Here is a 27,805-nt window from a genome sequence, read left to right on the forward strand (position 1 = left end):
ACTTTTTTGGAATTTTGCCTATCGTTCACAATCATTATGAAAGACATGATGACAGATGCATATTTTTTTAATGCATTTTAGTTTGGAAAAAAACGCAAATAAAAGTCCGCTTACAGCAGAGCCAATGGGAGGTCCTCTATGCCGCCTATAAAACCCAATTAAAAAAAACATCCAAAAAGCACCAGCAATACTCGTTTACATTTTATGACTTGAATATTAACCAAGTATTGGTGATATTGTTATTATAAGCGCTAACGCAGGCGAATTGTTTATAGCAGATCCGTGAGGTGGGTGTCTTCGCAAGGATTATGAGTCATTTTTCATTCAAAATGGAAATATAACAAGATTCTATCAGTAGGCATCCTAATAATAGCAGACATTGCGCAGTAAGTGATGTTTTATAATGTTTGTTGGCTCATGAAGTCTGCAGTGAGTAGAAATCAGTGATGTAGTGGGGAAAAAAGAGAACGACGTGATGCATTTTTTAAAATTAATGTGCCGCACATGCTTAAAATGATCAAAATGCATAAATATCAAATGTCATTGTAAATGTGCCCGTTACTACATTACATACATACTTACAGCATGTATACAAAACCTTAATGGAGAAGTTTTGATTAGGGCTGTCAAACGATTAAAATATTTAATCACGATTAATCACATTTTGTTCATAGTTAACTCAAAATGAATCGCATATATACATTTTTTTTAATCATATTAATAAGTGTACCCTAGACAGATGATTTTCAAGTTTTAACACTATGAACGGACAATTAATTTGCTTTAATTAAATGTATTTTAAATGTTATGCTTATTTAAGCAGCTCAACTTAAAAAGGACAAACATGATTTAATGACAATAATTTAAAAAAATTGCCTACTGTGTGTTGGTGTCTTGCCAGATTTTGTATTTTGTATAAATACAGAATTTGTGTTCTTGCTTCAGGAGCACTTGCATTCAGAGGAGGAGCTACACTTCCATGTTTAAATAACACAACATGTGGATTGTTATGATCACGCTTTGATAGTCAAAGACGTTTGGTACTATCCATCCATCTATTTTCTACCGCTTGTCCCTTTTGGAGTCACGGGGGGGCTGGAGCCTATCCCAGCTGTAATCTGTGATATTTGTACCTGAATAAATGCTTCTGATATTCTGTACATTACATGTTATACAAATTAATGGTCTTCATATTTCTGCATGGCAATGTTTGAACCTTCCATATTAATTAATAAAATGTAATATTCAGCTTGCTAATCATTCTGTAATTGAGGACTCGACCAGAACATGTTATAAAATAATTTACACATATTTCTCAACTGATATACTAGCATTTCTTTAGGTGCAAATATCACAGAATAAATAAAAATAAATATCACAAAATCTCTGACAAATTGGGATGGGTACTGTTCACATTTGAATAAATCCGGTATTCCTGGAACCAAAACTGTACTTTTGTGTGTTCATGTGATAAAAAAGAATTGTGTAATAATTAAATGTTTAAATGTAACATTTATTTCTCTTTATCGAGTGATCATCAAATATATCAAAACTGTATGAGGTGGCGACTTGTCCAGGGTGTACGCCGCCTTCCACCCGATTGTAGCAGAGATAGGCTCCAGCGCCCCCCGTGACCCCAAAGGGAATAAGCGGTAGAAAATGGATGGATGGATAGATGTATCTAATTATATGGATAGTAACACGTTTGCAATTGTTTCACAACGCAGTGTTATTTTCTTAGTATTGCACAAAATAAAAGCCGGCTCCATGTTGTCCTTTCTTTTTCCATCTGGAAACAATGTGATGGGGGTCCATAGACGCAATTAAGTTTAAAAAAACGAATGAGCAAAAGAGAATGGATTAAAAATAAAGACCAATTGTTTTTTTTGTTTTTTTTCAAAAGTATTAAATTACAAATGAAAGTGAAACAAAAACTTTACATTACATTACAAAGTACAGTACAAGGAACCGAGCTGATTATGATAACTATTGCAAGATAAAATGCAAAGCTAATGTATTCTTATACAGTAGGCTTTTTACCTGGAGCAGACGTAGAGGATGATGATGTCGCTGTTATCGTCACCAAATGTTAACGCTACTACTTCTCCCGTGTTGTTGGCTGCAGCCGAGTCGCTAAAGGTGCCAAATGCAGGAGTTGTGGCTGCACAAAATCCTGTGTTTAGCCAGGTGCTTCCTCAGATTGGAAGTATTCCCGCTACTTGGGGCGGTATAGCTCGGTTGGTAGAGTGGCCGTGCCAGCAACTTGAGGGTTCCAGGTTCGATCCCCGCTTCCGCCATCCTAGTCACTGCCGTTGTGTCCTTGGGCAAGACACTTTACCCACCTGCTCCCAATGCCACCCACACTGGTTTAAATGTAACTTAGATATTGGGTTTCACTATGTAAAAGCGCTTTGAGTCACTAGAGAAAAGCGCTATATAAATATAATTCACTTCACTTCACTGCTTGCCTTAATTTTGGTGTCACAAAAGCAGCGAGCCTAATCGGCATCACATTTGGAAAAGACGAGCCACACTTCAGAGCGTTTTTTATTTGGCATGGTTGGGTTTTTGTCATGAAACATTGATGGGTAGCAAGATTACTAAGAGCATGTCCGCTTCAAAATCGCCTGTTTTCCTCTCAAGTGCTAGCAAGTACTCGCCCACTCGCAAGTGCTATTACAAACAGACATGACGTCACGCGCAACCTAGGCTCCAAATCATGGTGCCGCTGGATCTTACATGAATCTGTGCCCGGTAGTACCGACTGTTTTCGTTCAGTGCCAAAAAAGTACCAGATCCGATGCCCATCCCTTTTGGAAAGCATAACTGTAGTGTAAAACACTTTTATTTTGTAAATGTAGTTAACCTGGATGCGTAGCTTTTTTATTTTGAAGACGGAAAAGTGATTGGTTTGAGAAAGTGACATGTTTTGATGTTTGATCGACTGTTTGCAATAAAAAGTCTCCTTTTGACTTCTTTCTGACCGTCTTTCATTATTGTTGAGCTGTTATGTCATCTTACTTACTAAAATCAGTCACAGTGACAATCTAAATGTTACGTTATCACTGAACTTTAACTGTAATTGGAACACGGAAGTGAAGCGCCACCCACCTAACGATGCGCGTAGCAGGCGTTTGCTGCAGGGATGTCTCTCTTGTCATTGCAAAAAATGGTCCTTTCTTGTCGGGAGAACAACTTGCCATGGCTTTGAACCTGATATTTCCAAAGGTAGCCTTTCCTTTGTCTATTTCTGCTCGCTTGTGGCTCATCAGTAGTAAGTGAGCTGCAGCTAAGTCCCCCCACCTGCTACGGCACCACCCGAGGGATAAAAAGAACACAGGTGCGTTAATCGCCCGTTAAAAAAAATGTGTGCCTTTATTGAAATTATAATTAATGCGCTATCGCGTTAACTTTGGCAGCCCTAAGTTTTTAAGGGCTTTTATAGGCAGAATACAGCGGCTCCCATAGGCTCCATTGTAAGCAGACTTTTGATCGCATTTATTTATTATTTGGAATGCATAAAACAAATTTAAAAACATGTGTTCCTGTCATTCATAATGATTGTGAATGATTGTTGATTTTTTTTTAACATTATAGCATTATATTAGAAGGGCGTTCCACCTTACCAACCCTGTTTTCCCTTAGAAGGTCAAAATCATTTCGAAGGGCTGTTTGTAACAGTTACGCAGCTGCCTAGAGGGCGTTAACTTTCAAATGTGCTTAGGTTCCGTAATTGAATCACATACCCAGCAACCCCCTTCCTTTCTCATTGGTCACTTTAAATGAGTGTCTCTTTTTTGAAGAAAAGTAGTCTTTAGAGAAATTACCCTAACACTTAATGTAATGTGACATCTAATATACACGTTTTACACTACAACCTATTAAGCGATGACATTACCATTTAATATGATTATAAATTGACCTGTGTGAAGTTGTTGTCGGTTTGTGCTAGTTTGTACGTGTGAGTCTCTCGCTGTCGGGGTTCCATGGACCGCCAAGGACTGACATGACTGCAAGCAGTTTGGGACTTTGTTTATTTTTATATACCAGAGTACCGGTACTCAGTCTCTGGTCGGGTCGCTTTTCAGCTCCTTCCTCTTCCACTGCTCGCTCTTCCGGTCGCTTTTCAGCCTCCCGCGTCGTCGTCTGTCCCTCACTCTCTGTTGATTTCGCGCTGCATGTGCTCATGTCTCTCCAGCTCCCTCTGCCGCCTTGTCGTTCTCGGCTGCCCTTTTACAAACTTGGAGGAGATTATATAAGTGTGCCCAGGTGGGCGATCCACGCACCTGATAATTGTTACGGCGTCGATCCCGGCACGCCCCGCCTCGCCGCTGGCCCGCCGGCCACGCCTCCTTGCCGCATTTTTGGAGTCGGCCCCGGCGTGCCCTGCCTCGCTGTCGGTCTGCCGGCCACGCCTCCCCACAGTCCGTTACGGTTTTTAAGGTTTTCTAAAATCAGCGGGGAAATTATTTTTTGACCAGTGATGTCATCCAACCTCCCAATCTTGTTTTTTTCGTTTGTGCTGAAAACTGTTTTTATTATAGTTTTTTTGTTATTATTGTGTTATTATTCATAACCAGCCCCCTCACCTTGTCAAAATCTCCCCAAACTTGTCCAAAACATTTGTTATTTTGTACTGCATTTTTTTTTATCTTACTTTGATCGTTTTTGTTTAGTCTATTAGTCATACGCAGACGCACTTCCCCTATCACCAGATTATCTCAAACAATTGTGCTACATTTGTACAGTTAAGTCCTTTGAGTTAAGGCAGATATGATTTGATGCAAATTAAACTTTTTTTTTATTAAGTAAACAAAACAATGTAAAAGTTTTACAAATAAAATAATTCCATTATCATGTTGTACTACATGCAATTGTTAAGGAAAAAAGTCACTAGTCCAAAAATAAAAAAATAGTGTAACAATAAATGAAACAAAATCAAAAATATCATAACGGGCTGCAGTCAGTGGTGACTCTTCTCTCTCTCTGACAGAGGCGAGAGAGAGACTTGAGAACAATTTGCATGACGTATATAGTGCCAAGAAATGACATCAAAAGTAATGATCACATCAACATATTCAACATAATGTGTTTTAACACGGTTTGTTCCCCACTTATTTTTGACAAATATCATACGTCGTCCTGGGTTGAAAGAGTGTCCGCTGCGCTTACACATTACGCTCTTACCCAGGCGGAAGGAAAAGTAGTTTTCTACCAACAGCATATCATCGTTCTCAATACATTTGTTACTTTCCCCTGTGTTCCTCTTACTGATATACATGACTTTAAATGACTGATGTATTCATAAATTGGTTTGAGAATCTATTTTCTAGTATAAAGTGCTAATATCCATACGCACATCACGATGGATGTGAACAATAACAACACGTTAGTAACATGCCGGCAGTAAGTCGGACACGTTTCCAGTGAGGGTTGGACTCCGCCAAGGCTGCCCTTTATCACCGATTCTGTTCATAACTTTTATGGACAGAATTTCTAGGCGCAGTCAAGGCGTTGAGGGGATCCGGTTTGGTGGCTGCAGGATTAGGTCGCTGCTTTTTGCAGATGATGTGGTCCTGATGGCTTCATCTGGCCAGGATCTTCAGCTTTCACTGGATTGGTTCGCAGCCGAGTGTGAAGCGACTGGGATGAGAATCAGCACCTCCAAGTCCGAGTCCATGGTTCTTGCCCGGAAAAGGGTGGAGTGCCATCTCCGGGTTGGGGAGGAGACCCTGCCCCAAGTGGAGGAATTCAAGTACCTAGGAGTCTTGTTCACGAGTGGGGGAAGAGTGGATCGTGAGATCGACAGGCGGATCGGCGCGGCGTCTTCAGTAATGCGGACGCTGTATCGCTCCGTTGTGGTGAAGAAGGAGCTGAGCCGGAAGGCAAAGCTCTCAATTTACCGGTCGATCTACGTTCCCATCCTCACCTATGGTCATGAGCTTTGGGTTATGACCGAAAGGACAAGATCACGGGTACAGGCGGCCGAAATGAGTTTTCTCCGCCGGGTGGCGGGGCTCTCCCTTAGAGATAGGGTGAGAAGCTCTGCCATCCGGGAGGAGCTCAAAGTAAAGCTGCTGCTCCTCCACATCGAGAGGAGCCAGATGAGGTGGTTCGGGCATCTGGTCAGGATGCCACCTGAACGCCTCCCTAGGGAGGTGTTTAGGGCACGTCCGACCGGTAGGAGGCCACGTTAAGAAGACTATGTCTCCCGGCTGGCCTGGGAACGCCTCGGGATCCCCCGGGAAGAGCTGGACGAAGTTGCTGGGGAGAGGACAGTCTGGGCTTCCCTGCTTAGGCTGCTGCCCCCGCGACCCGACCTCGGATAAGCGGAAGAAGATGGATGGATAGTAACATAAAAAACTATAATAGGAAAAATGTTTGCAGCACAAACATAGCACAAATCTATGGTACACGTTTGGGGAGATTTTGACCAGGTGGGTGGGCTGGTTATGCATATTAACACATTAATAACATAAAAAGCTATAATAGTTAATACCATAAAAAACTAATAGACAAAAAAAATATTTGCAGCAGATTTGAACAAGGTGTGTCGGGGGGGGGTTATGAATAACAACACATTAATAACACAAAAACTACAATAGACAAAGCTTTTTTTAGCACAAATGTTTGGGACACGTTCAGGGAGAGTTATGAATAATAACACATTAATAGCATAAAAAAAAATAGATACGAAAAAAAAATAGCGGCCCAAACGAATGAGAGAAATTTGGGGAGATTTTTTGACAAGTTAGGGGTGCGGGCTCAATGATGTCACCAGTCAAAACATATATTTCATACTAACTTAAAGCCCCACTTAAGAACTTTGAGTTTTGGTTGATTTTGGCAGCGCCAGTGGACGAAAGCAGTAGTGGTAGTATAGTGTTTTGCCAGAAGAAAACCACACTTCCCATGATGACTAGCGCATATAGTGTCATACTGACATGATGTCCGCTGTAATATTGGCACAAATATTACGTCTCTACTGGCCATGCTGATGTTAAATAGAAGATACTATTAAGAAATTATCAAACATGACGCTACTACCAAGAATGTATCGGGGGGATGCAGGTGTACCAAGAATGTATCAGGGGGATGCAGGTGTGCGGAGTAAAGAAAGACCGGTGGAAGATTTTTTTCGCAGGAAGTACCAGTGAAACTATCGTGCTGGTGACTATTTATTGCTACCACTCATCGCATTGGCAATATCATTTTGATATTAGCATCAAAAGTCACTTACTAGTTCAGCAGGAACAGAGCCAAGGCAGCATCTATCTGAAATTCTTTGTGTTTGAGCTTACGCCACAGAGTAAAAGTTGTTGTCAATGATGATCCTGACTGTTCTTTTATCCAGGTAATATCTGTTTTACTTTTTTTTTGTCTTCACCACCACATTGATGGTTTTGGAGCTTCGGCCATGATAGCATTAATTGCACGTAGGCATTCTTCTTCTTCTTCTTCTTCTTTTTGTTTTCTAACATTGGTTTGTGTGTTTTTTTACACACAAACAATGGCAGTGTTATTTTAATATTTGCAATCATAAGGGGGGCCAACTTCACACAGATTCTTAATTGCAATCTTTAACAACAACTTGATATTAAAAAAAGATAGCCATTTCCTGTGGCGAGATGTTTTTCTGGATATAGGCTCCCCAGGTAATTGTAATATGTTGCATTTTATAGACTTACTTTATATGAAAATAAGTAGCTAATTCATTAATGTTCTGTCATTGTGCCAGAGTGGTTAGTGTCACTATTCTCACAATGTGATAAAATGTGTGTTATCTTACTGTTTTTATTTCAAGCACTTTACTTCATACGGAATCTAAAGACTACTTTTGTTCAAAACAGACACTATTAAACTATAACCGTTCCCTCTGATTGGCTATGACCAGGAGACCATAGGCATTTAAAGAAACCAATCAGATCAGGGAGAAGACTTGCAGAGGCCATGTCGTCAATTTCCAGCTTTAAGTATCTTGTTTGGGTGCACTGTGACAATTCACTTGTCTTCACAGAGCAAACCACATCAAGACAGTGCAATGCAAAAAGATAGTGATTGTGAACAATTTGTTTTATTTAAAGCACCTAGCAGTGGGTCCGGAGAGTGAAGACACTTTCCAAAACTCAGTCTTTTGTTAAAGCACACTTTAAAATAACGCACAATAAGTATAAATCAACGAAGTTCAATAATTGCCCTTAAGTAAGTGGTTTGCTAGGATAAGATAAAACTAAATAGTATTTGAGTGTGCATGTAAAAGGTGGATGGTGGACCATGAAAGATGTTGGCACCGAAGTAAATACCTAAACGTTTTTTTTATAGTAGATATGAAAATTTTTACTAGTGGGTGAGAGCAAACACGACAGTGGGCTTGGAACTTAATGTACATTACGATAGGCGATACATAAATAATAACATCTTGCCACACTGTATGTGTGTTTAGAGGAGGAAACAAAGTCAAACATCCTACAGGGAAAAGTTTGGACCCAGCTTTGTCCCATCCACCTTATGAAAGTCAAAGTGATTGTGCACTTTTGATTTAAACAATGTTGTTGTGTCTTTCAATTTAACATCACTGCTGAGTCCGCCATATTAGTTTCAATGTTTGCTTTGCTTTTTCTGTGATTTGGGCCCAATCGCCAGCCACTCTGGTGAGTAGTGTGCATTATATTTTATATTTATATTTAGTAACGCCCCCTAATCATGTTGTGATTGAAAATGCATCACTAAAAAGTCGGACTAAAACACCTACATTATGCGATTAAAAAAACAACTCTCTGTTTTAGTGTGACATCATAGGTCAACCAAAAAAGCCATACTTTTATCTGTGCTAAGGAGAAATAAGTAAATAATTCATACAAAATACAAAAAACTTATTTGAGAAATCAGACTAATCTAGTTGCTGTCAGTGGCTGTTTCTCTCCTTGACCACAAATGCATTGGAATTTTAAACAGGGACTTCAAGGAAAAATGATGACAGATGTTTGTAGTGGAAAGAAAGAAATATGGTGGACAAGAGTGCATTTATTATCGGATTGTAAGGTTAAGGGTGAGTCCCAATTCTCCCCCTTACCTCTTAAAAGTAAGGGGCAAGATGAAATAGTAAAAAAAATATACCCCTAAGAAATTAAACACTCATTCATCTCAAGCTGCTTGGTGGATGAGACGTAGGCAGTAAACATACCATGCTATGATGTACTACAGTACATCAGTTACTAGAAGGATAATAAGCTACATAAAGCAAGCATCACGGCATTCTGAAGCTACAATATGTAAATCAGTTTCATTAGTTGATCGTCATCACAAGCGATTTTAAAATAATAAAAAACAGCCTTCTGTACATGGCTAATGTGAATTTTGAAAGTAGGTAAGCTCTCTAATTATTCATGAAATGTAGTAACTTCTAATGAAGTCCATTTGATGCTAGTCTGACATCGTAGTTTACTAGTTACAGCTGCGTTAGCCAGCTGGTATTCAAGATTCAAGATTGTTTATTGTCATATGCACAGTTAAACAGACCGTTTGCCGTACAATGAAAATCTTACTTTGCTAGTCCACCCTTCAACAAGTCACACGGTACTTAGCTAAAATAAAAATAAAAATAAAAATGTATATACAAGGCACAGTAAGTAACATAACATTATTGCACATTCTGATTGACAGTCAACAGTATAAATATGGAGGTGACATTTGGTCACAGCAGCAGTTAAAGTGTCTGTAATGATCGAAAGTGAAAAGTGTCTACAGTGATGGTTCACAGTTCGGGGGTGGTCATGGTAGCTGTCTTTTGTTCAAAAAGATAAAAGTAAAACGGGGGGGTAGGTAGCATACACAAGTTAGCATTCACAAGCCTGATGGCCTGTGGGTAGAAACTGTTTGTCAGTCTCGTAGTCTGACAATCAACTTTAAAAGAAAAACATTCAAAACATGGAAATGTTTACCCATGTCAGGTATAAATTACTATGAAAATCAATTTAGCTAATAAGTACTTGATTCATGTGCTTTCTGCTCAGCCTTCCTCTCATAATACTTGGGGTCAAGGGCTATACACATCTTGGCACTTAACATTACAAGAGAATTGGGTGGGAAACTTTGGCCATTTCATGATTCGATTACGATTCAGGAGCTACGATTTGATTAAAAATCGGTTATTGATGCATCTTTAATTTATGTATGTTGATGCAGTTTAAACATTTTTTTGTTTCACTTAATAAACATTTATCACTTGCAACTTTTAAAAACAGTGGATTTGTAATAAGAAATTCCCATCACATTTACTAAATTAATGGAAATACTCGAACATAAGTGCCCTATAATAAAGGAGCTTGTCGGATCTGTCCATGAGGTGGCATGCTGCAGTCAGCGAAATCCTAGAACTGTTTGCAATATTTTATTTACAATAAATAAATCGATTATCAGTGTTAACTAATTGATTTTATCTGGTTGTATCTACTAATTGTCCATGTCCGAATTGCCGTGCATCTAAAAATCGATTTTCCCCACTTCAAGGGGAAATTATGGCATGTGTACATTGATATAAGCACCATGTATCAGTTACTCTATTATACTAGAAATGCAAACATGCTGCGGGTCCGACGCCTTTTAAAAAGTAAAACAACACCAATATGTACGTACAAACCCTGTTTCCATATGAGTTGGGAAATTGTGTTAGATGTAAATATAAACGGAATACAATGATTTGCAAATCCTTTTCAACCCATATTCAATTGAATGCACTACAAAGACAAGATATTTGATGTTCAAACTCATAAACTTTTTTTTTTTTTTTGGCAAATAATAATTAACTTAGAATTTCATGGCTGCAATACGTGTCAAAGTACCGGTAGTTGGGAAAGGGTATCTTCACCACTGTTACATCACCTTTTCTTTTAACAACACTCAATAAACGATTGGGAACTGAGGAAACTAATTGTTGAAGCTTTGAAAGTGGAATTATTTCCCATTCTTGTTTTATGTAGAGCTTCAGTCGTTCAACAGTCCGGGTTCTCCGCTGTCGTATTTTACGCTTCATAATGCGCCACACATTTTCGATGGGAGACAGATCTGGACTGCAGGCGGGCCAGGAAAGTACCCGCACTCTCTTTTTACGAAGCCACGCTGTTGTAACACGTGCTGAACGTGGCTTGGCATTGTCTTGCTGAAATAAGTAGGGGCGTCCATGAAAAAGACGGCGCTTAGATGGCAGCATATGTTGTTCCAAACCTGTATGTACCTTTCAGCATTAATGGTGCCTTCACTGATGAGTAAGTTACCCATGCCTTGGGCACTAATGCACCCCCATACCATCACAGATGCTGGCTTTTGAACTTTGCGTCGATAACAGTCTGGAAGGTTCGCTTCCCCACAATTTGAAATGTGGACTCGTCAGACCACAGAACACTTTTCCACTTTGCATCAGTATGTCTTAGATGATCTCGGGCCCAGAGAAGCCGGCGGCGTTTCTGGATGTTGTTGATAAATGGCTTTCGCTTTGCATAGTAGAGCTTTAACTTGCACTTACAGATGTAGCGACAAGCTGTATTTAGTGACAGTGATTTTCTGAAGTGTTCCTGAGCCCATGTGGTGATATCCTTTAGAGATTGATGTCGGTTTTTGATACAGTGCCATCTGAGGGATCGAAGGTCACGGTCATTCAATGTTGGTTTCCGGCCATGCCGCTTACGTGGAGTGATTTCTCCAGATTCTCTGAACCTTTTGATGATATTATGGACCGTAGATGTTGAAATCCCTAAATTTCTTGCAATTGCACTTTGAGAAACGTTGTTCTTAAACTGTTTGACTATTTGCTCACGCAGTTGTGGACAAAGGGGTGTACCTCGCACCATCCTTTCTTGTGAAAGACTGAGCATTTTTTGGGAAGCTGTTTTTATACCCAATCATGGCACCCACCTGTTCCCAATTAGCCTGCACACCTGTGGGATGTTCCAAATAAGTGTTTGATGAGCATTCCTCAACTTTATCAGTATTTGTTGCCACCTTTCCCAACTTCTTTGTGACGTGTTGCTGGCATCAAATACTAATGTTAATGATTATTTGCAAAAAAAAAATGTTTATCAGTTTGAACATCAAATATGTTGTCTTTGTAGCATATTCAACTGAATATGGGTTGAAAATGATTTGCAAATCATTGTATTCCGTTTATATTTAAATCCAACACAATTTCCCAACTCATATGGAAACGGGGTTTGTACATAAAAATTGTCTCAACGAGTAGAAAAAACTGCCCAGCCCCAAATGTCTTAAGTTTTTGTACAATTTTGGAAGCATGTATTGCCTTCAAAGTGTGTTTGGTTACCAGATTTTTAAATCTTTTGCATTTTGAGTTTTTCAGCTGGGGTGGTATTTACTATTGTACTTGAAATGGATTATCATACTTTGAAACTCTGATTATGTCACAAATGTACAGTATTGTGAAGCCTATTCATATTATTTTCAGACATCTCTTTTTGTTTGCAAACCTTATTACCTGGCAAGCAGTAGTCCAAAACCCTTAACACTAACCCAAGTAAGAGCACATTCAATGCTGACCCTTCATTAAAGGTTGTTTTTTCGTGTTGTAGAAAACCTTGAGCGATGGCCACTTCAAGGCCCTGCATGGCAAGCTGGAGCTTCTGGAGAGGCTGTGCAGAGCCCTGCAGAAGGAGAGGAACGACCTCAACAACCGGTTGTGCCTCCTGCAGGAGCAAGGTAATGAAGGGAACCTGGCTCCTGCCGAGGCCCTGCCAACAGCGCTTTTAACAGGGGAGGATGACGTGCAGGTAGTAGATAAAAAAGAGAATGAGCAGCTGACACAGGGCAAGCATGTCCATGAAGCTCCCAGACCACCTGAAGTTAAGGGCACACCATCCCCTGAAACAACATCCTGCCGGCCAGTAGACGTGGACACGCTGCACGACTGACTGTCTTAGACGTGTGTGCGCACTGAAGTGTTTGTTAGGTGCCACTTACCGAACTTACCAGTGAGACATCTTCAACGGAGATGAGATTTCCTTTCTAAATTTCTGATTTGCCTGTCTGTTTTCTACATGAGGAATAAAGTTATTTGTGTGTTCATGTCAGAAGATTTAGATGGTAAACAATGTTCATGTTTGCACTGCTTTTAATAACTACACTTGGTGAGCACTTTGTACTCCCTTTTCTACGATAACTATTTTCATAGGAAATGTTTTGCATAGTTAATTTGGATTTAAAATTGAAAATGTATTCATACCTCGCTATCATTTTGTTTAAACATAGAAGTGCTAATTCCACCTGCCACTTATCTGATTGTGATTTGGAGAGAATGTACAGTTTCCCGTCTGTCCTCGCCACAGTGTAGTAAATATAATTTACACAGAACGTTAAGATTGTTTCCAACTTGCACACACGATTACATTGAAGTACATCGCAATTTTGTCATCATTTATGCTTCTACATGCTACAAAAATTGAACTGTCTTTTTGTGAGCAAGCGGTCAGTTTTTGAAAATTATTCTTCAAAATGTTCATTTGATTTATAGCAGAATTTATTATTTTCCCAGCTATTGGAATAAGGGATGTAAAAATAAACATTTAACCATCTCAAGCAATGTTCCCTCTAATTTTTCATGTGTCTGAGCAAACGCTCAAACTCCCTGAGCATTCCTTGGACGACATGTGAGCAACATCAGACATGCACGTTGTCGCCACCCCAGCATCACACCTGTCCCAAAGCTGACATAACAAGTTCAATATTTTATTAATCAAATAACAGCAGTTATTTTCATTATACTATTTTCTAATCTAAATGATTAATTAATCTAAATGGAAATTTTAAAAAAAAGTTTTCAAGAGCTGTATGTTGTATGTCTTGGGGGTTGCTGTAAAATAATTTAAGACATGTACCCCTTCAGAGATCACGATTTGTTCCCCTTGAAATATTCACATTTAGCACAATGAGATGTGGGCTGTAGCACAAACATGGGATATAGTGGATAACGTGTCTGTAACATATATCATTACATACTTTTTATCAGCATTTATCTAATCTGGTAACTGCATTTCATGATTACTATGGTTAAATTAACATTCTTAATACAAAACCCAAAACCTGTGAAGTTTGCACGTTGTGTAAATGGTAAATACAAACAGAATACAATGATTTGCAAATCTTTTTCAACCTATATTCAATTGAATAGCTAGCAAAGACAAGATACTTAATGTTCGCACTGGAAAACGTTAATTTTTGCAAATATGACATCATTTGGAATTTGAATCCTGCAACATGTTTAAAAAAAAAGTGGCGAAAAAGACTGAGAAAGTTGAGGAATGCTCATTAAACACTTATTTGGAACATCCCACAGGTGAACAGGCTAATTGAAAACAGGTGGGTGACATGATTGGGTATAAAAGCAGCTTCCATGAAATTCTCAGTCATTCACAAACAAGGATGGGGTGAGGATCACCACTCTGAACAAATGCGTGAGCAAATTGTCCAACAGTTATTGTCAGTTGTATCAGAAAACAAAGACTAAAACGAACTACAACCAACGCTAGCAATGGTTATACTGGTGAAAATAAGTAGATCATGCTTAGCAGCCTAATGTACGCCCAAAACTAAAGAGGAGACATTTTACCAAGGTATACCTATTGGCAATGTTCCCTATAATTTTTCATGTGTGTGAGAAAACACACAACACTGAGCATTCAGTGGAATACAGACGTGCACACTGTGGTCATACCAGCAGCACATTTGTCTCAAACCTGACATAACAATTTAAATGTCTTATTATTATAATCAAGTGACAGTAGTCTTTTTCAAGAGATTATTTTCTAATATATGTGATTTGATCCACTTAGATATTGTTTTTGTTTTTTTAATCAGCTATGCACTATAGTATTTTATGCCTGGGTGGGGGTCCTGCTTTGGAAATATTGTGTACCCCTTTCAGAGATCACATTTAAATCCCCTTAAAACATTCACATGTTGCATGAGATGAGGTGTTTATTAACTTTCTGTCCGTAACATAAATATTTTTATTAGTTGTTACTGGGGTTCAATCCCCACCTTCTACCATCCTAGTCACGTCCGTTGTGTCTTTGGGCAAGACACTTCACCCTTGCTCCTGATGGGTGCTGGTTAGCGCCTTGCATGGCAGCTCCCGCCATCAGTGTGTGAATGTGTGTGTGAATGGGTGTATGTGGAAATACTGTCAAAGCGCTTTGAGTACCGGTACCTTGAAGGTAGAAAAGCGCTATACAAGTATAACCCATTTATCATTTATTAACAATTCTGTAGTGCTGTAACATCATTTCATGATTCATATTCAAAAAATAACATTCTTAACAAATGATAGTAGAATAAGCACACTGATTGAGGAGTCATAGTAAAACGACCTGAAATTTACACTTTACGTGTAGTGTTGGAGTTGTCCAACTTTTTGTGTGGCCTTAAACGCACCAGTGGCTACTCGCCACATAGTGTATGTGTTGGTGCAGGTGAGAGAGAGAGAGAGCAAGCGGCTGCTGTTCATATAACAGATGACAAAGAGTTGCTTTTGGCTTGGTTTGTACGGTAGACGACGACCAGTTTTGCTAGATAAAAGTATTTGACACATTGTTTTGGTGTGGTTATGGTCGACAAACAATTTCGCTAAAAAAAGGACCGATGGAATTCCTGTCGTCCTTTAAGTGTCTCCACAGACGTTACAATAATTTAACCGTGTTGACAAACATTGTTTTATCTGTTGTGGCCGCCTTTCGTCACCTGTTACTCACAGTTGCATTGCAATATCATACAAAACAAATTATTTGTTTATTTTGTTTAGAGTGGGATTTGATTTTGTGCGCGGCATAGATTTGCTGTGCGCAGAGGACTCGTGAGCAGTGCGCAATTGCGCAGGTGCGCACCTTAGAGGGAACGTTGATCTCAAGTATGAATGCTATTTCATTTTCTATGTTTTCTATTATTCAGGCATTGTGGGAGGCCAAAGCATAACATATCCTAATTATTTTCTCGATATTGAAAGAGAGCAGTGAGCAAAGTTTTGGTACAGGTCGGGTGCCAAGTTAAGGTAGGCCCAGCTATGTCTATACTTGGTTTTTGCAGATTTATAGTAAGGTATAGTGAGCGTCCCTGAAGTCTGAACACAAGCACAAATGCATATAATGTAATCGACATTTACAATATATATATATATATATATATATATATATATATATATATATATATATATATATATATATATATCAGTGACGTGCGGTGAGGTTGATGGCTGGTGAGGTACTGACTTCATCACAGTCAGATTTACAAACATATGAACCCTAAAGAGTATCTTATTCCCCATTTGATTGGCAGCAGTTAACGGGTTATGTTTAAAAGCTCATACCAGCATTCTTCCCTGCTTGGCACTCAGCATCAAGGGTTGGAATTGGGGGTTACATCACCAAAAATGATTCCCGGGTGCGGCGCCGCTGCTGCCCACTGCTCCCCTCACCTCCCAGGGGGTGATCAAGGGATGGGTCAAATGCAGAGGACAAATTTCACCACACCTAGTGTGTGTGTGACAATCATTGATACTTTAACTAAACTTTAACTTTACACATACAAACTGTAGCACACAAAAAAGCACATTTAATAAAAAACCCGTTATTATGGTCTTACCTTTACTTATAAGTGCGGGAACAGTGGTGTTCGTGTTGGAGGAGTTGTGAATGATTGAAATATGAAATCCGTGCTGCAGTCTGCAGGTGTACCTAATGTTGTGTCCCTGCAGTCGTTCACGGCTCCTCCGGAGCGTTGTTTTTGCACTTTTTGGCTTCTTGTTAAGTGACTTTTTTTGGGTGGATTCGGTCTTGCACGTGGAGGGTTTGGGTGTGGGCTTTGGTTGGTGTGGCGCTCCCGTCGGGGGGTGCATTCTGCGGTGGGGGTGCATTAACCGGCACCAGGAGGCGGGATTACTGCGAGTCTCACACAGTGCGTCTTCGCAGCAGTTTTATGATTGCTCAGCACAAGAAATACTTTACACACATACAGTTGTTGACAAAATACACTGTACATTATATACCTCAGCTAACTAAACTATGGAAATGTATAATATAGTTCATATAGCAATACGGTCTCACTGCACAGCAGGCCAGCAGTTAGCTGAGTCCGCAATCCATGTTGACGCACAACTGAGTGACGTGCCTCAACCGGCTGCTGATCACCGCACCGTCTCTTCTCAGTATTTGAACGGCAAATGTGAAAATTCAGCGATTTTGAATACAAATAATCTAAAACTGGTTAAGTTAAATGGAAAATAACTTTATAGTATAATCACTGAATACATATAACAATTTAATACATTTTTTTTCTTTTTACATTTTTTTTCTTTCCATGATGGCAGGTGAGGCCCCGCCTCACCTGCCTTCAGTGACCGCACGTCACTGATATATATATATATATATATATATATATATATATATATATATATATATATATATATATATATATATATATATATATATATATATATATATATATATATATATATATATGGTTATTTTGCGTATTAAATTTGCAATTTTTATTTAATATACTCAAGTATTAAATACATTTTTAAACAACTAATTCATAATTGTGTTAAACATTTGTTTGCATTTTTTTTGTTCATTATATGTCCAGACTTAAGGACATATTACCCTGTACAGCAGGGAGTGAATTGAATTTCAATACAGTATTCATCATAGAATATATTTAAAGACATGTACAGCATATACAATAAATCACTAATTAGAAAAAGCAGTGCAATAAAAATAAAATAAATACAATGCAAGTCGATCTTTCCTTTGCAACACATTGACGCAGCATACCAACATACGATGAATTGATTTACGTGGACCCCGACTTAAACAAGTTGAAAAACTTTTTCGGGTGTTACCATTTAGTGGTCAATTGTACGGAATATGTACTGTACTGTGCAATCTACTCATGAAAGTTTCATTCAATCAATCAATGCAGCGTAAGTATTTAAAAAAGAAAGAAAGTTGTGTTTCACTTGTGCCACAAGAGAGCGCAAGAAGACAGCAAAATAAGCAGTGCTTGGATTACCATGTCACTGCCCCGTCTGTCTGCGCATGCGCCTGAAGTCTCAATTTCAGTTTTGGCGGCAGCTTTTCCTCAATTTAGACGTTTTAATACTGTATTAAACTATATTTAAAATCACTCAATCTTACCTGTATACCTCCAAATTATTCAGTATATTTAAAGCTGCCTTTTTCATCTTAGATTTGACCTCGTGGTGACAGATTGGTCGTGACATTGCCGTAATTAAACAAGTTTGCTTTTCACGCTTTGATTTGATTTTCATTAATCAATACTTTTAATGCACATACGTTTTTTTTGTTTATTTTTAATGGTTATAAGTCAAAGTAATAAAACAAAAAAAATATGTTGCAATTGAGTGATTATCATGGGACTCAAAGAATATGGCCTGGAAGTACTATTTACATGTTACATAGAAGAACATAAACTGTAAAAAATGTATACTTTGTATAAGTGTTACCAGGGACGTAGCACCTAATTCTTGGCCGCACAGCCCTGTCCCCCATACTGTCCCCCCACTACATTAGCCTACTTCACCTGTGTTGAACTCAATGCGTGGGGATCTGATCTGGCCCTCAACATCATTTTATGTGGCTTGTGAAAGCCGAAAAAAAAACCTGTGCGACAACAAAGCACTTCATCTTTCTTTATATAAGTACACTATTTTTATTATTTTAATTTTTACACTGTATGCATTTGCACTCATCATACTTGCCAACCTTGAGACCTCCGATTTCGGGGGTTGGGGGGCGTGGTTAAGAGGGGAGGAGTATATTTACAGCTAGAATTCACCGAGTCAAGTATTCATATATATATAAGAAATACTTGACTTTCAGTGAATTCTAGCTATATATATATATATATATATATATATATATATATATATATATATATATATATATATATATATATATATATATATATATATATAAATAAGAGAAATACTTGAATTTCAGTGTTCATTTATGTACACGTATACACACATAACACTCATCTACTCATTGTTGTGTTAAGGGTTGAATTGTCCATCCTTGTTCTATTCTCTGTCACTATTTTTCTAACCATGCTGAACACCCTCTTTGATGATGCATTCTGATTTGTCTCCTTGTCGTGTGCGCAGTTGTGCACTCTTTAAAAGCCGTAGATGTTATTGTCACATATGCATGTACAGTCGGTGGCAGTATTGTCCTGTTTAAGAGTGTCACAACATTGCTGTTTACGGCAGACGAACTGCTTTACGGTAGACGAAAATGTGACTGCTGTTGTTGTGTGTTGTTGCCGCGCTGGGAGGACGTTAATGAAACTGCCTAACAATAAACCCACATAAGAAACCAAGAACTCGCCCTCCATCATTCTATAGTTATAACGTGATTGGGCAGGCACGCTGTTTTATTGTGGGAAAGCGGACGTGAAAACAGGCTGTCAACACGTCACTCAGGTCCGCCTGAATTTTGGGAGATTTTCGGGAGAAAATTTGTCCCGGGAGGTTTTCGGGAGAGGCACTGAATTTCGGGAGTCTCCCGGAAAATCCGGGAGAGTTGGCAGGTATGGCACTCATCGACATTATCTGAACATGCAGCAATATCAACAGGCAAGTTTATTTCTGGAGCACCATTCATACGCAACTTCGGTCACTCAAAGTGTTTTACAAATGCATAAAATGACAGAAAAGCAAATAAAACCATGAATAACAATAACATCTTCATTGAATAATCATGAATTGATGGAATCAAAAGCAAAGGGTGCTGCTGAAATGTGTTGAATGTTGCATGCATCGCTAAATAGAAGCTTTCGATAGATGCCTTATTCTCTATGTAATGTGTAGTGTCTTCATTTTGGCTATATTGCATGCATTCATTGGATTTTCTTCATTTCTTTGGGGAGAATGTATTGGGTTTGGATAGAATCACTACCAAAAGCAAAGGATGTTCTGGGATGTCTGTGGAAGAAGCAGAGTAAGTGCTGCATATATTTGCTGCACGTTGTCGCCTACATACTATACACTGTAGAGCCTGAAATAAAACCTGGTACTTCTTTGAGTGGTACTACATTTCTGCAGAGAAAAAGGATGGGGGGCACTTGTCAGAACCTTCTTTAGCTAAGTGATGTGGAACAGTTGGGCTAATGTACAGTAAATGTGATGGTGGGTTGGATTGTTGGATTATGCAAGGCTTTCAGCGCCTGGTGTCCTGCAATCTCTGCCACGTTGCATAACACATTTGTCCTCTCACGGTTTTGTTGGAGGCCCACAGACACCCCCACTGTTCCTGGTCCATTTCCATATGTGACCTTTAACCTTTCGTAGCAATATTAAAGAGTCTAATTCACCTCTTCAATGAGTGTGAGGACTTGTTTTCAGCTCGTGTAGTGCATTCCATTTTCAAATATGCAAATCGTACATTTCATCATCTCAAGCGATCAAAAAATGATAACGACATACACCTTGATGTTTAATGTTTCATAGCTCAAAGTAAAAACTATACTGTACATATATACAGTATATGGACTGCTGTGGTATTGTTGTAAATTCGCCTGTGTTGTTGTGCAAAAGTTAAGTTAATGGTTAGATCAGGCACCTTCAATCAATCAATCAGTCAATGTTTAATTATATAGCCCTAAATCACAAGTGTCTCAAAGGGCTGCACAAGCCACAACGACATCCGCGGTTCAGCGCCCACATAAGGGCAAGGAAAAACTCACAACCCAGTGGGACGTCGATGAGAAGACTATGAGAAACCTTGGAGAGGACCGCAAATGTGAGTAACCCCCCCTCCCCCTCACCTCCCCTCTAGGGGAGACCGGGTGCAATGGACGTTGAGTGGGTCTGACATAATGTTGTGAAAGTCCAGTTCATAGTGGATCTAACATAATAGTGAGAGTCCAGTCCATAGTGGGGCCAGCAGGAGACCATCCCAAGTGGAGACGGGTCAGCAGCGCAGAGATGTTCCCAACCGATGCACAGGCGAGCGGTCCACCCCGGGTCCCGACTCTGGACAGCCAGCACTTCATCCATGGCCACCAGACCTGTGTGTCCCCCCCTCCACAAGGGAGAGGGGGGCAGAGGAGAAAAGAAAAGAAACGGCAGATCAACTGGTCTAAAAAGGGTATACAAATGAGTTTTAAGATGGGACTTAAATGCTTCTACTGAGGTAGCATCTCTAACTGTTACCGGGAGGGCATTCCATAGTACTGGAGCCCGAATAGAAACCGCTCTATAGCCTGCAGACTTTTTTTGGGCTCTTGGAATCACTAATAAGCCGTAGTTCTTTGAACGCAGATATCTTGCCGGGACATATGGTAAAATACAATCGGCAAGATAGGATGGAGCTAGACCGTGTAGTATTTTATACGTAAGTAGTAAAACCTTAAAGTCACATCTTAAGTGCACAGGAAGCCAGTGCAGGTGAGCCAGTATAGGCGTAATATGATCAAACTTTCTTGTTCTTGTCAAAAGTCTAGCAGCCGCATTTTGTACCAACTGTAATCTTTTAATGCTAGACATAGGGAGACCCGAAAATAATACGTTACAGTAATCGAGACGAGACGTAACGAACGCATGAATAATGATCTCAGCGTCGCTGGTGGACAAAATGGAACGAATTTTACCGATATTACGGATATGAAAGAAGGCCGTTTTAGTAACACACTTAATGTGTGACTCAAACGAGAGGGTTGGGTCGAAGATAATACCCAGATTCTTTACAGATTCGCCTTGTGTAATTGTTTGGTTGTCAAATGTTAAGGTGGTATTAGTAAATAGGTGTCAGTGTCTAGCAGGACCGATAATCAGCATTTCCGTTTTCTTTGCGTTGAGTTGCAAAAAGTTAGCGGACAGCCATTGTTTAATTTCATTAAGACACGCCTCCAGCTGACTACAATCCGGCGTGTTGGTCAGCTTTAGGGGCATGTAGAGTTGGGTGTCATCAGCATAACAGTGAAAGCTAACACCATATTTGCGTATGATGTCACCTAGCGGCAGCATGTGAGTGCTAAAGAGTGCAGGGCCAAGAACCGAACCCTGGGGAACTCCACACCTTACCTTAACATATTCCGAGGTCACATTGTTATGGGAGACGCACTGCATCCTGTCAGTAAGATAAGAGTTAAACCAAGATAAGGCTTAGTCTGACATACCAATACGTGTTTTGATACGCTCTAATAAAATATTATGATCGACGGTATCGAAAGCAGCGCTAAGATCAAGTAGCAGCAACATAGATGACGCATCAGAATCCATCGTTAGCAACAGATCATTAGTCATTTTTGCGAGGGCTGTCTCCGTAGACTGATTTGCCCTGAAACCGGATTGAAAAGGTTCACAGAGATTGTTAGACACTAAGTGTTCATTTAGCTGCTGTGCAACAATCTTTTCGAGGATTTTCGAAATAAAGGGAAGGTGGTACACCGGTCGGTAGTTTACCATGAGGTCAGGATCGAGGTTAGGTCTTTTGAGCAGAGGATGAATAACCGCTTTTTTGAATGCTAGGGGAACAGTGCCAGAGGAAAGTGATACGTTTATAATATTTAGCACTGATGGACCTAATAATACAAAAAGCTCCTTGATAAGTTTCCCAGGAAGTGGGTCAAGTAAACATGTTGTTTGTTTTATCCCATTTACACGCCGTAATAATTCCTCTAATGTTATTTCATCAAAAAGAGAGAGACTATTTTGGAGGGCGGTATCCGTCGTATATACAGTCGTATCTGTGTTAATAGAACCCAGTTGTAGCTGGGATGCGTTGTCCTTAATCTCCTTTCTAATGAGTAAAATTTTCTTATTAAAGACATTCATAAAGTCATGTACCTTGATGGGCACCTGAGGGAGATGAGGTCCTAGAGAGGACATATTGAATGTTTACTAACAACTGCTTACTGAGCTTCCTGATTGGTTTGCGCATGCGCCAAAAGTCAGCATCTTCCGTTCCATGCTTGACGGCAGTTTTTCCAAAATATCCTTTTTTTCTTTTTTTTTAAACATCCATCCATCCATCCATTTTCTACCGCTTGTCCCTTTTGGGGTCTGCAAAAGTCTCTATTGATAATCTCCAATAATCAACAGCTCCACTTTAAAAATTAAAATAATGTTTATCCATTCAAATCGTTCATTATTCAAATTTGAAGCTGCTGCTTTCATCTTAGCTTTGACATAAAGGTGGTTATATTGCGTATGCTTGCGTTTCACGCTAATAGTTGAGTGTTCTATTTTTCGAAAATGAGTTTCACTATCCCAATACTTAGAAAGCACATTGTTGTTTTTGTAGTATTTTTTTACGACTCAAAGGGCCTGGTTTACTAAGCAAATACCATGCGCTAGACAGCATGTGAAAAAAATAAGATGGCGTGTATGAGTGGGCGTGTTGCGTGTGATCTACTAAAACTGCGTGTGCTATTGAAAATTGGTGCAGAGCACCTTATTTAAATGAGGATTTTGCGTGCAGACCGGGCTTCTACCACACAGACACTCATTTTGTGCGCATTCATGTTATCATTCTCCCAGCTGTGTGCGATATATTGAATCGTCGGCACACATTTGCAATCCATGACCTTTTCTGAATCGCAATCTCGACAACAAAAACATTTGCACGCAGACATTAAATTCTGTGCGCGAGGCTGTGGATCGCATCACCAACAAATTTGTGAGTCTGTTATGACTCAAAGGCAAGAAAATGCGCACAGTGAAAGCGTTTTTTTTTCATGCAGGCCATATATTATAGTAATATTGTCCATCCATTTTCTACCGCTTGTCCCTTTTGGGGTCGCGGGGGGTGCTGGAGCCTATCTCAGCTGCATTCGGGCGGAAGGCGGGGTACACCCTGGACAAGTCGCTACCTCATCACAGGGCCAACACAGATAGACAACATTCACACTCACATTCACACACTAGGGCCAATTTAGTGTTGCCAATCAACCTATCCCCAGCTGCATGTCTTTGGAGGTGGGGGGAAGCCGGAGTACCCGGAGGGAACCCACGCAGTCATGGGGAGAACATGCAAACTAGAAAGATCCTGAGCCCGGGATTTAACTCAGGACTACTCAGGACCTTCGTATTGTGAGGCACATGCACTAACCCCTGTTTCACCGTGCTGCCTAGTAATATTGTATATTTCCTAAAAAAAAAAAAGCCTGCAGACACCAAAACACATCAATTGAATTCATTTTATTCAGCCCCATAAGTCATCCAACAGAAATACAATTATAAAGGGGAATTGCTGAATACGCAATATGTCTAATATTTTTTTTACTTTTGACCATCCAAAATGTTGACACACACACGTAGGACGGGGGATTCTCGTCTGTCTGTGTAGCGCGATCACCGATCCAGAATGCGAAAAACATATAAATGACTTCAAAAAGTTTTGGCAAACCATCAAAGCTTTTGTAAATCATGTGACAATAAATGACTTTCCGAATCCTTTAATTACTAAATCTGGTACTTTGTCTGATAAGACAGCTGTATCAAATTGTTTTAATTAGTTTTTTATTTCTGCCGGGTCCTTGTTTGAGTCGTTGAATCCTCAATGGTCAAATGTTGGTCTAACTAATACTAATATACCAAATACACCTCAGGCTGTAAATAGACGCAGCACCTGCACTTTTGTTGATTTTGTTGCTGAGCCTCTCTTGCATATTTTTGACCTAAGTCTAACGAGTAAAAGCATTCCAAAAATCTGGAAATCGGCCTTTGTTCTTCCCCTGCTAAAGAGGGTGAACCCACAAATATAAATAATTACAGACCAATTTCTAAATTATGCATTTTAGCAAAATTGTTTGAGAAGATCATCAATAATGAGCAAAATGATTTTTTAGATTCAAACAATATTTGATCTCTGTTTCAATCTGGTTTTAAAAAACAGCATTGTACTATTACAGCTGCACTTAAGGTCCTAAATGATTTAATCGAGGCTGTAGACGACAATCGCTGTATTTATTGATTTGTCAAAAGCATTGACACAGTGGACCACAGTCTGTTCTTTCAAGCCCTTCATCACATTGGTTTGTCTAAAAATTCTGCTGCTTGGTTCACAGACTATCTTTCAGCAGAACACAAGGTGTACAGGTGGCTGGGAGCACCTCTTCATTACTGGACATTACCAAAGGAGTTCCAAAGGCTCAGTGCTGGAGCCAATTTTATTTTCTATCTACTTAAATAAACTTTGCAACAATCTGTCAAATGCAACGTACCATTTTTATGCAGACTACACCATTATTTATTGCTGTTCAACCTCCATCACTCAGGCTTTTGAGTTTTTACAAGCTGCGTTTGACATCCAGGCTTGCTTATTTGATCTTAAATTGGTTTAAATACAGGTATAAGCAAGCTAATGGTTTTCTCTCATTCAACGGTGCTCCTGGAAAACATTCCAAATATTGTAACATCAAAAGGAAACCCTATAGAGCAGGTCTTAAATTACAAGTACTTGGGTTTTACTCTTGACCAGGAGCTTTCATTTAAAGCCCATATTACAACTTTACCCCTAAGCTGAGGGTAAAACTTTTTAGAAATAAAATCTGCTTCTCTCTTAAAGTCAGAAAGAAATTGGTGTGACAGCGACTATCTTGCCGGTAATTGATTATGGAGATGTGCTTTATTTTAGTGCTTCATTTAAATGCATCCAATCCCTGGACACTGTTTTTCATTCGGCACTAAGATTTGTTACTGGCTGTCGTGGTCTCACCCACCGCTGTCAACTGTATGTGAAGTCAGACTTATCTTCATGGAGTGCACGCAAATACACACATTGGCTGACTATCATTTATAAGACTCTTTTAGGTTTAATGCCTCTGTGAGGAGGCGTGGCCGGCAGACCTCCAGCGAGGCGGGGCGCGCCAAGGCCGACTCCGAGATGGCGGCGAGGAGGCGTGGCCGGCGGACCTGCAGCGAGGCGGGGAGCGCCGGGACCGGCTCTAAGATGGACGTCAGGTGCGTGGATCGTCCACCTGGGCACAATTCTGTAATCACCTGTCAGTGTGTAAAAGGGCAGCAGCAGAGGAGGCGGGGCAGTAGGAGTTGGAAAGCCAGTGGATGCAGAGCGAAAGCGACAGAAGGCGAGACGAAGCAACCGAAGAGCGAGCAGTTGCGAGAGGAGCCGAAAAGTGACCCGAGGGGCACAGAGGTTTATTTGAAAAATAAACAAAGTCATGAAACTGCTCGCCGTCATGTCTGTTCTTGGTGGTCCATGGAACCCGGAGGGAAGAAGATCTCCACAGCCTCCATACTTGTGTACTTTCTTACAAAGAAAAAACAGCTCTTATGCATTACGTTCTAACAATTCCAATGCTTTAACTGTTCCTCATGTAAAGGCTGAATTTGGCAAAAGAGCTTTTAGCATGGCTGCCCCTCTGGCATGGAGTACATTACAAACGAAACGGAAACTTTCTGAAAAACTTCCATTTGGAGCCTTCCGTTCTATCATGAGGGACAGACAGCGTGAGACGTTTGCACAGTGCCTGTGTTTTTAAAAGGTGTAAATGTTAATTGTCTAATTGTTTTACAGTTCCTTGTTATGCATTGTAAAATGTATGTCTTAACGTATTACTTTTCTGAAACTGCTCTGTGACATGTGCTGTGGACCTCTTGGCCAGGTCACCCTTGTGAAAGAGATCTTGATCTCAATGGGTTTCTTCTCTGGATAAATAAAGGTTGTGAAGCAGTGTGCGAATCTTTCAGTTTGCCTGTCCTTCTGACACGCGCTAAAAAATTGTGTTTGCGAAACGCTGATGAGTGTTGATAAATTTGCGTGTGCTAAATAGTTATGTTTGCATTTTCTCCTGCCAGTATTGTCACCATTTTGATGATGATGATGAGCATATTAATGAAGACAAAGAAGCCAAATGGATTGAACGCTTTATTCTGCTCACTTAACAGACTTTGTACACATTTAATAGATCAGATGTGCTATCAGGTTTGCACGTGTTTTAGTAAATCAGGCTCAAAGTCGTTAATCACAGAAAGTGGTTAAGTTTGTGCATGCGTGTTGCAAATGTGGCATATGTGCAAATAAATCTGGCAGTTTAGTGAATCGGGCAGTAGAGTGAAAGTGATGGAAATTTTGGCGATAATACTCTCAAATTTTTTAAATAAACTCTTAGTTCATTTTCATACTTTTTAAATTTATTTATGATTCACTTCTTTAAAAAACAAAAAAACAACAACATTTAAATATCGCAGACCATGAAGCTATGTCGTAAAAATTGCAAGCATTCGAGGATTGACAGTGGTGCACATCACTGCATTTGCAACACGCATGCGCCAACATAATAACGTCCTGTGGTACTACTACAGTTTAACAACTTTGAATTGTAAAAAAAAAAATACTACAAAAATAACAACGTATGTGCATTCAAAGTATTGGGAATATCATTTTTGAAAAATGGAGCACCTCAATTACTCGCATTGTGTTACTGCAAGCCTAACGCAATGTTGCCACTAATATATCACCAGGAAGCAGAAAGCTAAGATTTGTTATATAAATAATAATAATCTGTTTTAGGCCCTCCAAAAGCACCACAATTTAAACATGTAACATGCACTTTGAAAAGGAAAACACACTTTTAGATAAGAAATGTTTGGAATGTACTGCTAACAACTAAAGTCGTTTTTTAAATAATGTAATAATATTGGTCAGCATTTTCTTTGAGGAGCTGACTTTTGTTGGTGTCTTCTATGGGCTGCTTCCCCGTTGTGTCATAATAGGAGCATGGAAATGCACATGGACGATTTGAGTGATGGGCCGGAGAGGTC

The 27,805-nt window shown here is 39.6% G+C and overlaps 1 protein-coding gene across 4 annotated transcripts in view; it reads left to right on the forward strand.

Annotated features, from left to right (window-relative positions):
• The window catches only part of txlng (taxilin gamma), a 64,757-nt gene extending 51,186 nt beyond the window's left edge, over window positions 1–13,571 (forward strand). For all 4 annotated transcript variants that reach the window (XM_061963849.2, XM_061963848.2, XM_061963850.2 and 1 more), the window contains one exon: window positions 12,582–13,571. In XM_061963849.2, the coding sequence (XP_061819833.2) occupies window positions 12,582–12,920 (339 nt within the window). In that variant the 3' untranslated portion in view covers window positions 12,921–13,571. The remainder of the gene's footprint in view (window positions 1–12,581) is intronic.
• The last annotated feature ends 14,234 nt before the right edge of the window (window positions 13,572–27,805 follow it).

The sequence above is a fragment of the Nerophis lumbriciformis genome, linkage group LG06 (genome assembly GCF_033978685.3).
Source record: "Nerophis lumbriciformis linkage group LG06, RoL_Nlum_v2.1, whole genome shotgun sequence".
In the NCBI taxonomy this organism is placed as follows: Eukaryota; Metazoa; Chordata; class Actinopteri; order Syngnathiformes; family Syngnathidae; genus Nerophis; species Nerophis lumbriciformis.